This window comes from Salvelinus fontinalis, chromosome 16, assembly GCF_029448725.1.
Source record: "Salvelinus fontinalis isolate EN_2023a chromosome 16, ASM2944872v1, whole genome shotgun sequence".
In the NCBI taxonomy this organism is placed as follows: domain Eukaryota; kingdom Metazoa; phylum Chordata; class Actinopteri; order Salmoniformes; family Salmonidae; genus Salvelinus; species Salvelinus fontinalis.
Window position 1 is genome coordinate 20996672 of NC_074680.1, and position 12199 is coordinate 21008870.

The following is a 12199-nucleotide window of genomic DNA, read 5'->3' on the forward strand; positions in this document are numbered from 1 at the left end:
AGCAAAGTACAGAGATATCCTTGATGAAAACCTGCTCCAGAGCACTCAGGACATTAGAGTGGGGCAAAGGTACACATTCCAACAGAACAACGACCCTAAGGACACAGCCAAGACAACAAAGGAGTGGCTTCGGGACAAGTCTGTGAATGTCCTTGAGTGGTCCAGTCAGAGCCCGGACTTGAACCCGATCAAACTTCTCTGGGGAGACCTGAAAATAGCTGTGCAGCGACGCTCCCCATCCAACCTGACAGAGCTTGAGAGGATCTGCAGAGAAGAATGGGAGAAACTCACCAAATACAGGTGCGCCAAGCTTGTAGCATCATACCCAAGGAGACTCAAGGCTGTAATCGCTGCTAAAGGTGCTTCAACAAAGTACTGAGTATAGGGTCTGAATACTTAAGGAAATGTCATATTTCCGTTTTTTTTTTTTAATATTTTTTTTTTATACATTTGCTAAAATTTCTAAAGAAACTGTTTTTGCTTTGTCATTACTTTGTCATTAGTTTAGAGAGTTGCTAGCTACCTTCCAGGCCCAAACATTGATAATCATGTCGTGCTGGTATCCCACGCTGACGATGTACTTGCTGTTGGGGGAGAAGGCCACACAGGAGATGCCGTACTTATGTTCCTGTAACTCAGCAACCTGGGTCCGTTCTGCAACGTCCCACACCCGCACAGCAGGCATGTGCCCACTCTGGAGAGACAGAGAGAGACAGAGACAGACAAACAGAGAGACATGAGAGAGAGAGAGACGAGAAACAAGAGAGAGACGAGCGATAGAGATGAGAGACAAGAGAGCGAGTCAGAGAGAGAGAGACAGACAAAGAGAGAGACATGAGAGAGAGAGAGACGAGAAACAAGAGAGAGACGAGCGATAGAGATGAGATGAGAGAGAGACAAGAGAGCGAGTCAGAGAGAGAGAGAAAGAGAGTCAGACAAAGAGAGACAGAGACAGACAAAGAGAGAGACAGAGACAGACAAAGAGAGACAGAGAGACAGACAGAGAGAGAGAGAAAGAGAGACAGAAAGAGAGACAGAGAGAGAGAGAGAAAGAGAGACAGACAAAGAGAGACAGAGAGAAAATAATGCATAATAGTAGAGCAAATAATGTACAAACCATTGTGCTTGTTTTCACTCTACACACCATGTGTCACACATACCCCCACAAACACATTTTATATTCATTTATTTCACATTTATTTATAGCGGCAAGTCGATTCTTATAATAACCACCTGGCAGGTTTGTGTTCAGAAGGTGATGTAGCCACAGTCAGAATCCCTGGATCATGCAGATGGACAGGAGACGCTCTAGTCTCCACTAAGCTTTTCAATGTACCCTGTAACTGCTTCCTAATCCGCTAATGATTTGTCTTATGCAACTCAACGACAGAACAGAAGATCAAGTGGAGGGAATTTAAAGAGGGCAGGCGAGGGAAGCTTAAGCCAGGAAATATATTCTAATACATCCCTAGTACCTTCCCCTCTGCAGGCAGCGGCTTGGTACGCATCATTCCTATACTGGCCATGGAAAGAGGTACTGTATGAGCGACATGAGGCATATTTCTACAAATGTCAGATACAGGCACGTGTAGTGTTTTGATGGTAAATAAATATAATCAACTACAGTAGCAGCTAGGTACAGTAAACCCATGGTTGGGATTAGCTTTGCTGCACCTCCTTAGAACAAAACAATCAAGAGAGATGTTGTCTAGCTCTTTCAAAGAAAGAACAGAAGCAGACTGAACAGAGGGACCTCCCTTTGAGAGCATACATAGGGGAGCGGCAGCATGGTCACTGACAGCATGGTCAGTTAGCTACACCACAGAGGACAGAGAGGCAGGATGAGCTGAGCACCAGCACGTGCTGTGTGCCTTCTGCCACTGGCACATCCATGGGAGTCTCCCTCTTTCTCTCCCCTCCCTCCTCCAGACAGCTGACAGAGTCAGTCTGGCACCCTGCCCCCTCCTGCTGCCATGGCAACCCTGCAACAGCACACACACTTTTCTGGCTAGTATGGATTAAACTAATACACATGCGCGTGTACTGACAGAGTCAATGGTGCAGCGCGAAACCCCCCCACCACACACACACACACACACACACACAGTGTGTTTCCATGGTACAGTCCTTTGTAGATGTGGCACAGACAGTGTTCCGTTTAGGAACTGTGGGGTTGGACACTGCAATGATAGCTCTGCCATGCCCTGGCAGTGGAGCAGGAAACAGTTAGCACTTTTTTAGGAAGCTACAGTTGAAGTATCATCATTTCATCACGGCATGCAAAGACACAATATAGGGCCCTAAAAAAATCTGTGTTATATTTTGCCTGATTCCGTTTAGTTTTTTCTCCTCCATTTTTTTCTCCAAGTGTCCGTTTCCCCCAGTTTTTTCAGGTTTTCACTCTCAAAATCACACTTTTCTGTATAGAAAAACCACTAAATTGAATGTTGTAAGTCCACAATGTTTAAACCACATCAGGAGACCAATATTGAGGTCTGGGAATGTTTTGGGGAATTTAGATTTTGGGGTGTAGTTACCCTTTAATACCAGCGCTAGCAAGAGGCTTTTCTTTCGCAGTGTTTTGTAGCGCACATGTGATGGTAAACAAATACCCACTGGATTGATGCAAATAATATAATTTTGCCAGGTTAGCATAGGCTACTTTGTAGTTAACATTTAACTGAAGGTTTTTGTGAAAGCCTTTCCATCTACTAGAATACTTTTCATTAGCATCATCGCTAACAGCTACACAAAGTGGTAGACGAACGCACGGCACATACAGACAGGGAATTCTTGTTGCTTCTTCAGAAAGTTGCAGGAAATACAAATCACTGACGGATTCTGTTCAAGTCTTATGATACAATTTGACAACTTAATTAACTTTAAATACATTTAGTTGATTCCCTAATTAAGTTGACACATTTTTTTTTTTATTTTTTTATTTTTTTTTAAATATAGTTAAATTCTGTTTTAATGTCTGTTTTCCATGATTCTGTCCACGTTTTTTTTTCGCATCACGGATTTTATAGGTCCCTAACAATGGAATGACACTCACCTCTCCTGTGACCACAAATTTGCCATCAGGGGAAAATGACAGAGTGGTGATGGTTTTCCTGTAAAGAGAATAGGAGACAGAGAGGAGAGGAAACGTTTCATTACCGTGGAAGATAAGTGAATACATCCTGGTCTCGAGGGGTTTTCCGCTTGGGGTGTACTCTATGACAATGGCACACTCACCACAACCAATACATCAAATCTGATCATTATCGTCACACACTAAAGTAGAGATTAGAGCCTCCTACACCACAGGAAAGGAGTCCTACACAATTGCTGCTGTACCAACAGTACAGTCTGAGAACAGTAAAACGATACACCCTGTGGTGGTAAAGACATGAGTTTAAAGAAATAGTATCTGCGCTGAATGGTCGCCTCAATGGCCTGTGACTGGGAGTCAAATGGTTGTTTAAAAGGTTCAATTTCAAGGTGTTTCTACAACTGTTGAAGCTGTTATTACGGCCCAGTACTGGTACACAGAGATATTGTCTGGCAACCTATGTTGTGCAATACTTCATTGGAAATAAAGTTATGCCCTAGGGCTTATGTGGGGAAACGGTTGCCATTTGGAACGCACGATTTCCCCCCTAGCTAAGTGTCAAATGTTTGATGAATAGCCAAGCAGCTTTTCTCTTATCAAATGTTGTACTAAGCATTACTGTACTGTGATCTAATCATGGCAGAGTAATAATTAGTCTGTAGAGTGATGAGCTGTAGGAGTAGAGCAGAGAGGGTATTAAGTTGCAGTTTTAGACCCCAGCAAGGAGAGATGAAGAAAACAAACTCATCTCGGTATATGACAGAATGAAGACTGGATGGAGCCAGCTAGTCACATTGATTTAGAGGACATTTTTTCAGCCCTAATGACGCGACCACATCTACCTACCTCTGCTTTTTCCATACATGAAAGGGGTTGGCAGTGGCTTTGAAGCCGGGGTGCTGCTTTGGTCGTGGCTGACTGTCTGTCCAGTGCTCTTGTTCAGTCGTTCCATAAGCCATGTTGTGTTAGACACTATAGACTAGCTCCCTCCTGCTCATCCAGATGGCATGTATTAACAGGTCCTACAGGGTTAGGCAATCCTACTCCATGGAACCAAAATCTTCCCTATTATTCTACAATGTAGAGAATATTAAAAATAAAGAAAAACCCTGGAATGAGTAAGCGTGTCCAAACTTTTGACTGGAACTGTATATGGGTGGCAGGTAGTCTCGAGGTCAGAGCGTTGGGCCAGTAATCGAAAGATCACTTGTTCGAATCCCGGAGCCGACAAGGTGAAAAGTCTGTCGCTGTGGCCTTGGTGCAAGACAGTTAACCTGAAATGCTCCAGGGGTTCCCACTGAATTGATGCAAATAACCATGATATCATTCTGCCAGGTCAGCATAGGCTACTTTGTAGTTAACATTTAACTGAGAAGGTTTTGGTGAAAGCCTTTCCATCTACCAGAAGACTTTTCATTAACATCATCGCTAACGGCAACACAAAGTGGTAGACGCATGCACTGCACATACAGACGAGGAATTCTCTTTGCTTTTTCAGAAAGTTGCAGGAAATACAAATCACTGATGCATTCTGTTAATGTCTTATGATAAACTTGGACATGTCTTGAGACACAGGTGATGGCTGGGTATGTAGCCTATGCACCAAATCAAGACTATTGTCATGGGATTGCTAATACAATCCTTACTGTTGTAGTTTTGTATGTAAGCTATGTATGAGGAGGAACCCTTAAGCCTAAGTGACTGTGACTAGCTGGCTGCAGCCATCCACTCTCCTGGCTTTGCCTGGCTTGAGGGACTGAACAGGAGGCAGCAGTATGAAGCCTCACCTGGAGCTGTTGAGGATGTGATGCTGTTTGTTCTTCTTTGGGTTCAGCAGCACCACCACACATCTGTAGGGAAGAGAAGGAACGAGAATAGGGGTTAGACTACATAGACCTACTCAGGGGAATGACCCCAATAATCAAGGCTCAGTGGTCTCCCATGTAGCTCGGTTGGTAGAGCATGGTGCCTGCAACACCAGGGTTGTGGGTTCGATTCCCACGTGGGACCAGTACAAAAGAAGTATGGAAATATATGCACTAATACTGTAAGTCGCTCTGAATAAGAGTGTCTGCTAAAATGACACATTTAAAATGGACTGCAAAGTGCTAGCTAAAAAGTAAAGTAAACTAACATGCAAAGTTAGGTAAGTAGTAAACTTAAACATAAAGCTACTGCGGAGAGTGTGGACTGAGTCACAACACAGACTACATGAAATTCCCTGTTGCCAAGAATAACTCCTGAGCCGCACTAAAATAAAGTTACATAAATACTTAATATCCCTCTCTTGCTGTATTTTATGTTGAATATCAGAGTAGAGGACAGCATGGTTGCAAAGTCACTGTGTGTGAGTGTTTGAGTGAATGCAGGAGCACTGAGTAGCATGACCAAGCAAAAACCAGATTGTCTTTTTAAACTGCTTCCATTTCTTGTTTCATCTCCCAGTGGGGAAACACTCCTAGAAACTAAACGACATCCAGGGCCTTTTACCTTATCACATGGCAGGGAGGATGAGAGGGAATACTTGTTGTGTAGTCAGTCACTGACAATGTGTCAGGGAGAGGCTGGGCACTGTTGTGATCATCAGAGCTGCTGGAAAAGCCTTTGAATAGAAGTGTTCCAGGTGTACTGGGACAGCCAGACACTATGGCATCATGAGATTGCACAGACAAGAGGGAGAAAGTTCTAGAAAAAAATGGTGGTGCACCTTGGGAAACTCTACAGTAGCCCTACCGTACTACTGTCTACTGAGCTAGTAGCCTCACCACCACAGAGCAGCTGGCAAAGACTTGCTTTGGGGGTCTGCAAACAAGCAAGAACATTGTAAATGCTTCATGTTTTTCTGTTTCCACTGGAACTGTGGGAGGAAAAATGAAATGCCATAAATTGAGGGAACGATGTGGTCATACAGCAGGGTTAACAGGACTACAGTGTCCAAACCTGCTGCACTGTGCTGATGCACTGTCCTACTGACATGATGCCAAAAGTTACCTAACACCAATTCACTCTTAAAGAGTCTCCAGAGAATCAAACTGGGCACTGAGACTGCAGCCCGATGCCACGCTTGTACGAGAAGCCCAGCATGTGTCTGTGTGATGCTTAATAGGGTAAAGCTTCTCAGTCCCTCTGAACTGGCTCCTACTGAGAGGGAGAGAAGGAGAGAGGGAGGTGACAGCCCATGCCAGACTTAGTCCACCCTGGCACTGCCCATGTATGCCATTCAGAGGGGGAATGGGCAAGACAAAATATTGAAGTGCCTTTGAACGAGGTATGGTAGTAGGTGCCAGACACACACAGACCTTCCCTGGTCAATGACTGTCTGAGGAGCTGGAGAGGCTTCTGCTTGCAGCCTGAAATGCCACATATGTAGGTTGCAGATACAAATGGGACTGTTACAGTAACTGGCCAGCAACCAGCCAGCTCTCCTGCCTGGCACGGTGTAAACACGACACTCAGACATACAGAACGAGAACGAGAGAGAACGGGAGAAAGAGAACAAGACAGAAAACGAGAGAGAAAGAGACAGAAATGGCGTCCCAAATGGCACTCCGTATTCCCATAAGGGTCAAAATGTGTGTACTACGTAGAGAATAGGGTGCCATTTGAGACAGCGTCTGTTAGTCAGTGGTTGACTACCTAGGCCCCTGGAGCAGGTTTTATGCTGCCTGCTTGCTGGTGTCACATGTCAGAGAGCAGCCAGAGAGGACTGTGGGAAGACAGGACAGGCAGGCCAGCTGGGCCCCAGGGTGAGAGACCACACCACAGAACAATTCCTGTCTGCTGTGCTGTCATCTCAGTCAATAGGTAGGAAACAAGCTGCACGTTGTTGAGTGAGTGCACTACATCACTGCCTTCCTTGCCTTGGCTGTCATCGGTTTGTGCTTTTTTGAGCCTGTCAGCAGTAGAGGAATGGCTCATGGCTGTCTACTCTGTGGCATTACTTCAGCAGGAACTACAGGGGTGGGAGGGGAATGAGCTCATGGATCAATATACCATTACTCATTGCACCACAAACACACCATAAACTCCCTCCCTCCCTTCTACAGTTCCACTGGGGTTTACAGGGGAAGCAAGAGAGTGTGGAATATTGAGTGGTTTGAAAATAATAGCATTATTGGATTGGAGTGTACATAGAACCATGGGATTGATAGACAGGGCTCAGATCAAAGACCTGAGGAGGAGTGCTGAACGTGAGCTTCCTCTCTCAGGCAAAATAATCCTACAAGTTCTCTTTCCCACAGCACAGGCTGCAGTACTAGGCCAGCACAAACTGCCGACTGCTATCCTGTTGTTTCTATTCCAGACACTGCTGGTCATCCTGTGTCAGCAAGCACAGTCAAATGAACACAGTTGGCTATTTATTAGCAAAGACATGTATCAGGAAACTAACAGCATGTCTTGAAGATCTACAGTGTAGCCTAGATAATCAGTAACATCACTACTACCTTAGGCTAAGCATTAGAAAAAGCTCTAATGCTTCATCAAAACATGTTTTCCCAACCTATACCATAACACTAAACAAACAGACAAGCTCTAACCAGCAGACATTAGCTCCATCCAAAATGGCACCCTATTCCCTACATCAGGGGTATTCAACTCTGACCCTACGAGGTCTGGAGCCTGCTGGCTTTCTGTTCAACCTGATAAATAATTACACCCACCTGGTGTCCCAGGTTTTTTCCCTTATTAAACAGATCAGGGCAACTGGGCTGGTTATACACTATACAGTACCAGTCAAAATTTTGGACACACCAACTCATTCAAGGGTTTTTCTTTATTATTACAATGTTCTACATTGTAGAACAATAGTGAAGACATCAACACTATGAAATAACACATATGGAATCATGTAGTAAGCAAAAAAAGTGTTAAACAAATCAAAATATATTTTGGATTTGAGATTCTTCAAAGTAGCCACCCTTTGCCTTGATGACAGCTTTGCACACTCTTGGCATTCTCTCAACCAGCTTCATCTGGAATGCTTTTCCAACAGTCTTGAAGGAGTTCCCACATATTCTGAGCACTTGTTGGCTGCTTTTCCTTCACTCTGCGGTCCAACTCATCCCAAACCATCTCAATTGGGTTGAGGTCGAGTGATTGTGGAAACCAGGACAACTCCATCACTCTCGATCTTGGTCAAATAGCCCTTACACAGCCTGGAGGTGTGTTGGGCCATTGTCCTGTTGAAAAACAAATGATAGTGGGACTAAGCGCAAACCAGATGGGATGGCGTATCTCTGTAGAATGCTGTGACAGCCACGCTGGTTAAGTGTGCCTTGAAATCTAAATAAATCCCAGACAGTGTCACCAGCAAAGCACCCCCACACCATCACACCACCTCCTCCATGCTTCACGGTGGGAACCACACATGCAGAGATCATTCATTCAACCAGTCTAATGTCCATTGCTCATGTTTTTTGGCCCAAGTAACCTTCTTCTTATAGGTGTCCTTTAGTAGTGGTTTCTTTGCAGCAATTCGACCATGAAGGCCTGATTCACGCAGTCTCCTCTGAACAGTTGATGTTGAGATGTGTCTGTTACTTTATCTCTGTGAAGCATTCATTTGGGCTGCAATCTGAGGCTGGTAACTCTAATGAACTTATCCTCTGCAGCAGAGGTAACTCTGGGTCTTCCTTTTCTGTGGCGGTCCTTATGAGAGACAGTTTCATCATAGCGCTTGATGGTTTTTACGTCTGCACTTAAAGAAATGTTCTGGATTGACAGACCTTCATATCTTAAAGTAATGATGGACTGTTGTTTCTCTTTTCTTATTTGAGCGGTTCTTGACCTACTATGGACTTGGTCTTTTACCAAATAGGGCTATCTTGTCACAAAACTACTGATTGTCTCAAGAAGGAAAGAAATTCCACAAATTAACAAGGCACACCTGTTAATTGAAATGCATTCCAGGTGAATACCTCATGAAGCTGGTTGAGAGAATGCCAAGAGTGTGCAAAGCTGTCATCAAGGCAAAGGGTGGCTACTTTGAAGAATCTCAAATATATTTAGATTTGTTTAACCCTTTTTTGGTCACTACATCATTCCATATGTGTTATTTCATAGTTTTGATGTCTTCACTATTATTCTACAATGTAGAAAAAAGTGATGAATCACGCAAAACCATCTGGCAGTCCGACGGATGAATCTGGGTTTGGCTGATGCCAGGACAACGCTACCTGCCTGAATGCATAGTGCCAACTATAAAGTTAGGTGGAGGAGGAATAATGGTTGGGGCTAGGCCCCTTAGTTCCAGTGAAGGGAAATCTTAACGCTACCGCATACAATGACATTGTGCTTCCAACTGTGTGGCAACAGTTTGGGGAAGACACTTTCTTTCCTGTTTCAGCATGACAATGCCGCCGTGCACAAAGCGAGGTCCATACAGAAATGGTTTGTTGAGATCGGTGACGAAGAACTTGACTGGTCTGCATAGTGCCCTGACCTCAATGCCTTCAAACACTGTTAGGATGAATTGGAACGCCGACTGTGAGCCAGGCCTGATCACCCAACATCAGTGCCCGACCTCAGTAATGCTCGTGGCTGAATGGAAGCAAGTCCCCGCAGCAATATTCCAACATTTAGCAGAAAGCCTTCACAAAAGAATGGAGGCTGTTATAGCAGCAAAGGGGGGACCAACTCCATATTAATGCCCATGATTTTAGAATGAGATGTTTGACGAGCAGGTGTCCACATACTTTTGGTCATGTAGCGTATTTTAACAGATAAGAGAGGCTGGAGAGGAGATGGGGCTACAACCGTTCATAATATTTTCCATGTAAATTCTGCTGCAAACTTCAGCCAACCAAAGAATTGCTGCTGAATGGTAACCACTAGTTAGAATCATAATACCAACACTGTCATACAGTTATAAACATACTATAGAAAGCTTATATACTTCAAAACAATAAAAACATTGATGTTCAACATGGCAGCACGCACCTTATCTCATGCAAGTATTCTAACTGATTTCAGAGCAATATAAATCCAATATTTACTGATCAGACAGGATCAGTCATAGGCTGAGGAGGGGGGGGGGGGTGAACTAGTTAAAACAACAGCCTCCCTACCTAGACTAACCTAGACTAACCTATGGCTGAATTCATGGCCGAGTATGCAGTGGCGGAGTGGGGAGACCAGTTAAAAGAAGAGCCTATACCTATGGCTAATTCATGATAGGCTGAGTAATAGTGTTACCACACGGTCAAGGCAATCCTCATCAGCCACCCATCAGCCATCTGGTGGGTTGGTTCAGCAAACTGACAGGTGGTCAAGCCTCTGAAATTAAATGGCAAAGCCTTACAGGGTCTGTAGTGTCTGCAGGGAAGGTATATCAATTTCCATCCGACCCCAGAGAGGAGACAGAGAGACCACCCTTCGATCTGCCAGTCCACTCCACTTCAAAGAACCTACCCCGATTGCCTCCTCTCTCCCTCCCTCCATCTATCCATGCTGATCCTGCCTTATTTCTTGTCCTCCGTTCACGCTGAGACAGACTGGACAACCTCATCATTAATCTGCCATGCTGCAAGTCTCCTGCCCCGGTACTGTCAGGGTAGCTGTCTAACAACAATGGGAGCAAAACTAGGGGTTCTCTGTCCTTAAAGATGCATAATAAAGAGCTTGTATCATTTCCACCAGTAGTTTGGAAAGCAGCGCTCACGAGCCAAAACGGGTCCTCGGACATTGTGTACGACGTCATCCATTTCGTATGATATGTTACGTCTTGCAAAAAATAAATCACTGCGCAATTCGTATGACAGGTAATACATTTGTAAGTGCTAAGATCCTGTTCAATCTCTTTAAATCTACTGTGGAACAATGCAACCCTGATGAAGGCAGCATATTGTAGCTGTACCGACGTTGGTACCTATAAAACGTATTGAATCAGAGCCATGAGAGTGTGCACAATAAGAGAGACTACATAAGAGACAGATACAGTAGTCTACTGTAGATAAACAAAGTGCTAAAGAATATATATTTACTGCCTTAGGATTGAGGCTATTCTCTGTAGTCAGTGCTTTCATTGGAGCTGTATTTTTGTATTCTCCTCAGTTTTTCTTTTCAGTCCATCCAGCGCCTCAAGTCTTACCCCATCCTTTGAGAATACAGTTAGAGATGCTGTTGTGGGACCCTCCAGCAAAGAGCTGCACTGCAGCACAGAGGCAGAGTACACTCCTCTACTTCTGAGCAGGGCTATCTAATAGCTAGGGGCTACAAGAGGACTATTCCCTCCCCCCCGCACCTTTTTCCTAACCCTCGCTCCCTCTTCACACATAGGCACCCGTACACACACACAGTTAATAGTGACTCAGTTTGCTGCAGTGCGGTGCGGTCAGGACAAGTCGAGGGTGCCTGTCTGACACACATCTAGTCATGCATGTTAGACTCCTCCAACAGCCAGCAGGACGTTTAATGCTCACAGAGGACATTTATTCCACATCACGAGAGACGCCGCTGTCTCAGACAACCCAGACATTCATTCATCCAAAACCCATACAGTCCTACCTGTTCAATAATCTCACATATTATTCTAGGTTGCACTGTATATATACACACACTATAGTACCATGGATATTGACCTATACAGTCAATGTGCTGCATTCAGGTTCTGCCATAAATGCACTAACAATAGGTAGGCAAAGGTGTAATTTAAAAGGGGCAATCGGAAGTTGCTACATCCATTTTTGGACTTATATATGAATTATATGTACCCATTTACTCTTGAAGAATATAACCTATGAGCTTAGTTCAACTGTTGTACCCCATCAGAACCAGTAACAATCTTGTTTTATTCCAATGTTTGTATACAAAGTAAACGTAAACAAACAATACATAGCCTGATAACATGGTTAAGACTATTATATTGATATCATGGAAGGTCAGTCCATTCATGCATAGCTCGGTTTATGAATCTGAGAGCGGTTACATTTCTCCAGCCCCATCCCTCAGTTTTTAATCGAACAGGGGCAGGGGTAAATGTTGTATCATTTCTACTGCTGATTACCACTTTAAGACGTTTGCAGAAAATGCTGATATCCTTCAGTCATCAAAAAACAAAGCTATTGTAAATTTAAAAAAAGATCATCCTTGTCACTGACTCAGCAT

The 12199-nt window shown here is 44.1% G+C and overlaps 1 protein-coding gene across 1 annotated transcript in view; it reads right to left on the bottom strand.

Moving 5' to 3' along the window:
• Positions 1-12199, bottom strand: part of LOC129812809 (mitogen-activated protein kinase-binding protein 1-like) — a 54031-nt gene that overhangs the window by 33943 nt on the left and 7889 nt on the right. The window contains 3 exon segments of the mRNA XM_055864691.1: positions 524-694; positions 3056-3113; positions 4882-4944. Of these exon segments, the coding sequence (XP_055720666.1) occupies positions 524-694; positions 3056-3113; positions 4882-4944 (292 nt within the window).